At 34.3% G+C, this 4,299-nt stretch overlaps 1 protein-coding gene and 1 long non-coding RNA gene across 2 annotated transcripts; both read left to right on the top strand.

Moving 5' to 3' along the window:
* On the top strand, positions 1 to 2,169 carry LOC149780807 (uncharacterized). The gene is made up of 4 exons (XM_089936234.1): positions 1 to 62; positions 579 to 712; positions 1,714 to 1,803; positions 2,070 to 2,169. The coding sequence occupies exons 1-4, from the start codon at positions 42 to 44 to the stop codon at positions 2,167 to 2,169; spliced, it is 345 nt and encodes a 114-aa protein (XP_089792360.1). The 5' UTR covers positions 1 to 41.
* Positions 2,170 to 2,175: 6 nt separating this feature from the next.
* Positions 2,176 to 3,985, top strand: LOC149780806 (uncharacterized). Its single transcript, XR_016414910.1, has 2 exons — positions 2,176 to 2,310; positions 3,644 to 3,985. It is a non-coding gene; the product is annotated as an uncharacterized LOC149780806 (long non-coding RNA).
* Positions 3,986 to 4,299: the final 314 nt, after the last annotated feature.

The following is a 4,299-nucleotide window of genomic DNA, read 5'->3' as shown; positions in this document are numbered from 1 at the left end:
ATCATACTGAAGATACGAAAGTCAGAGAAGAGAGATGAAAGATGATCTCTGCACTACATCTAGTAAGTCATGATGTCTCCAAGTAGAAAAACAAAGCATTATTTTGCACGTTTTAAGATTGTTCTCATTTACATAAATGATTTTTACTTTCTATTTGCGATTGAGCATAGTTGTAGAATATTTGATTTCCGTTAATGTACATCATTCTGTATTTACAGCTTTCTTTCTTTGTTTCTGTGTTTCTTTGTATAAAGAGTTTTAGTTTATTTACAGGCTGGTAAGCTACTTAGTTACTTGGCTGCGTGTTACTGTTGTTGATCAAACAGGTGAGACGTGAAAAATCAACCAAGTTTAGAAAAAACCAAATAAACTCAGATCACAAGAGTCTTATACTTAGAAACTTTTCCTATATCCTCATTCGTAAGTCAATGTTGAAACTTGTGATTCTCTTTAATATAGAAATAAAGTATGTATGTATGTATGTATGTATGTATGTATGTATGTATGTATGTATGTATGTATGTATGTATGTATGTATAATAATAATAATATTATTATTATTATTATTATTATATCAGCGTTTCCTTGTGGTGTTGATCTCTCTACTAAATTGTCCTAAAGTATCAGCCCAGCAGTGTACTGATACCATACCAGAGGACGTGCTTCTCTTAGCAAAATTTGTTCCAGCTGATGCCAGCACTACGTATCCAGAGTAAGTACGAATAGTTAAGCACTTTCTTATTAACGTGCTCTTTTAGCGATATTCGATGGTCCTTTTCCTCTTCATAATCTGCTTTCAAGTCAGGGCATGTAGATATATTGTGCCTTCCGGCATATATTGTGCCTTTCCTATGGCCATCATCCATTTTAGAGTGTCTTGCACATACCAAACTATCAGGGTTTGCGAAGGAAATACGTTGACCTTGATGTTTAAAGATTTTATCCGTCATTGCTTTTATATTTGTTTTATATGTTTCTAGCTGGAGTTTTTGCAACATGTTCACAATTTATTTTCTGTCAGGGTAAATATTCACTTTTGATCCCAGGCGGTTAGTTTTCCAGACACTTTGTGCAAGGTGTTTGACTTTAGTTTTGTTAAGAAGTTTTTTTTGGAGAATACTGTACTGATGTGCCGTTAAACTTTATCTATTAATTAATTGATGCATGAATGCATACATACATACATACATATTACGTACATACATACATATCATTCTCGCTCGATATTAGTCAGATTTTACGTAATTTCAATTTAATATTTTCTCCAATCTTCACAACCAGCAGCAGTGTTTGCCCAAGTGAGAGGATGAAATGTCTTTATGGTCACAATTATTGCCGATAAAAATGTAATAGTTACTTGTTTATGCTGCTACAATGCTTTGATTAATTATGACTGAAAAAGTCACAAAATGCAATTTTAATAGTTTCAATAGACAATTTGAAGAATTACTCATTTCTTGTTCCGAAACACCTTCACTTTCATCTATGCAAACAATTATTTTATAGTCATGCCTTGCGCTTTGATAGATATGATGTCTTGAAAGGCATTGTAACAGTAATTTTTCTTCAATTTTAAGCATTGTTTCAAGTGATTTGGAGTATTTTTAAACATAAATAGGGTCATTATCAGAGCAAAGCAAATGATTTCATCTGCTAGAAATATATGTGTAAGGATCATGTTAAAGCTATGTATCTTTAACACTGTGTTTCCAGAGCCAAGATAACTGAAGTGATATCCAGGATACCCCAGGAACTTCAGACATCTATCAGGGCCGCGCAAACTGAGACGGTGGACACGCTAAGGTTATACAGTCACTATTATCAATATCACGGCAATAATAATAATAATAATAATAATAATAGAAAATGTTTTAAATTGTTTCTACCCATATATAAAAATTGCCATAACATTTAGGAAAAGCGCGTCAAAGGAAAACAGCAGACAGGTGATGTCCAGCTTGTAGCGATAAGTTAGCGAACCAGATGTCACAATAGCTGCATTTCATCCACCATTACACTAACTACTCGTGTTCCATATTCTGTGCATCATAAATTTGTCCTTTTTATAGTTTAATTGGCTTCAATTTTGCATTGTCTTTAAAGAAAAATGTTAGCAGTATATCTAATGTTTTTAAAAAGTACCTTATAATGATTAATATGATGTTGTAGCGACGTTTTCGGACAGGAAGACTACTTCCACGACGTGTGTCCGACTTACCGGTACGTGTTACCTTTCAAATCGTGGTTCTTCAACCATAAGAGCCTCAAGTGTTTCTCGCTACAGCCAATCTACATGACGTGGTGCAAAACGTAAGTGTACGCAGCCTAAATGCCTTTTGTGTATCAATCAGATTCTATATTTCTTTTTCACATATTTTACCTCACTCTATCGCTCCTTCCTTCTATCACTCTTCTGCCTAAGTCTGCCCTTGACTCCACCTGTCTCTCTGTCGGTTTTGTGTATAGATCGTTTTGTCTTTACTGATAATCATACACAGATAAGATCGTTTCAGTCTGTTTCAGGTGTTTTGTGGGGGTTTTTAATAACCGACTGACACTCGTTTAATGATTAGTTTGTCCACATGATGTTCTACCTACACCAAGAACTTGCTTTGATACGTAATGTTTATTTCTTCATAATTTTTAACATATGCTTCTTCAAACTTCAACTCATACAGGGTAATACCTAAATCTGCATCTTTTCAGAAACATTTTAGTATACGTTTTTATGATTGAAGTGAAAGAATTAACAATTTTGTCCTCTTAAATGTTATTCTTCGACACGACTAGCTTTTACGAAACTTGTTTTCTAGCCGAAACCAGAAAAGAATTATCTCTTGATATCATCAATTCTACTTTCATTTTAATTTTCTAAACTGTTAACGTAGCTAAAACTTAATTGTCGAATTTAGCACATTGCATCTGTCTGTGGTTACTCCCTTGCACATCATGTGTCAGTTATTGTTTAAGATATCTTTAGAACACTCACATGTTTATTTTCGTCTCACCGTTGCTTTAATATTCTTAGCTTTTCTGAGCTAAGTGCATTTGATGCATTTTGTAGTGACTCAATAAATATAAAACGGGCAGAAGTCCCTATTACAATTGTAATTGATCAATATTGTTTAAACGATTATTGGTACAAAGAGGATGGGTTGTTAAAGGTGTTTAGGTTTTACTAAATACCACTTTTGCTAAACGTAAGTAACCGCAGCAAACGGACAATGAATGGAATTTTTATTTCTGTCACAGGAGACACACAGATCTATGCTAAAATCATTTTCTTCGAGACATATAAAAGTGATATCGTTTCCTGCCATCTTTTCATTAGATATTTACCAAGTAAATACATCTATTTAGGGAAGAAAGTTAATAAACAGGTACATTAAGATTCAATAACATTATGTCCCTTTGGTAAAGTTAAGATGTCCAAATTGTTTGAAAAAATGTTATTGTGGAATCTCGCGATTGTGTGACCAGAATCACTAATGTTATATATATATATATATATATATATATATATATATATATATATATATATATATATATATATATATATATATATATATATCGGATTGAAGGTATTATTTGTTATTAATAAACAGAATTATCACAATTTTCAACACAACGTCGTTGTTTACAGACGCTACTGCAGTTTGAGCGACAAAAGCCAGTCTTACTGGTGGTATCGATGTGTTCCTGAGTGGCGCGACCAATACTTTTGGTCGGTTTGTACAGATCAAAGTGGCGTGTCGACAGCGCGATACGTAAAATGGAGACTCCCTACCAGCTGCAGCTGCAAGCACTACAAAAACTACGGCTCTGGTGTGTGCCAGGACAAAACAGAGCCTGAGACTGAGTTACCTTCGGGACCCTGGGACGATAGGCACTAAACTTTATTCGACATTCAAGTCTTTACCTCGGGTTCACCTGACTATATAATGCCCATTTTATAAAAAGACAATTAAACTGCTTCGAAGACCTATTTTGTGTTATGAGACTTGAATTATTCTCTATTTAGACTTACTATTTTCTCGTCCTTGACAACTAAAATAAGGAAGCCGATGTGTGCAAATTTCTGTTTGACTGTTGTAGTTACGTGTATGTCTGCCCGTGTGTTCTGATCACTGCTGTAGCCATATGTAAGTCTGTCCTTGTGTTTTGAAGACTGCTGTAGTTAAGTGTAAGTGTGTTTTCCTTGTGTATTGCTGTCTCTTTATACTTCGTTTGAATTGACAGTCATGTTGTGGATGACATGCAGTGTTACTCCCTATTCTCTCTCTCTCTCTCTCTCTCTCT

Source organism: Sinohyriopsis cumingii, chromosome 16 (genome assembly GCF_028554795.1).
Source record: "Sinohyriopsis cumingii isolate HCF-2022 chromosome 16, ASM2855479v2, whole genome shotgun sequence".
Taxonomy (NCBI): domain Eukaryota; kingdom Metazoa; phylum Mollusca; class Bivalvia; order Unionida; family Unionidae; genus Sinohyriopsis; species Sinohyriopsis cumingii.
This window is presented reverse-complemented; position numbering and strand designations above follow the sequence as displayed.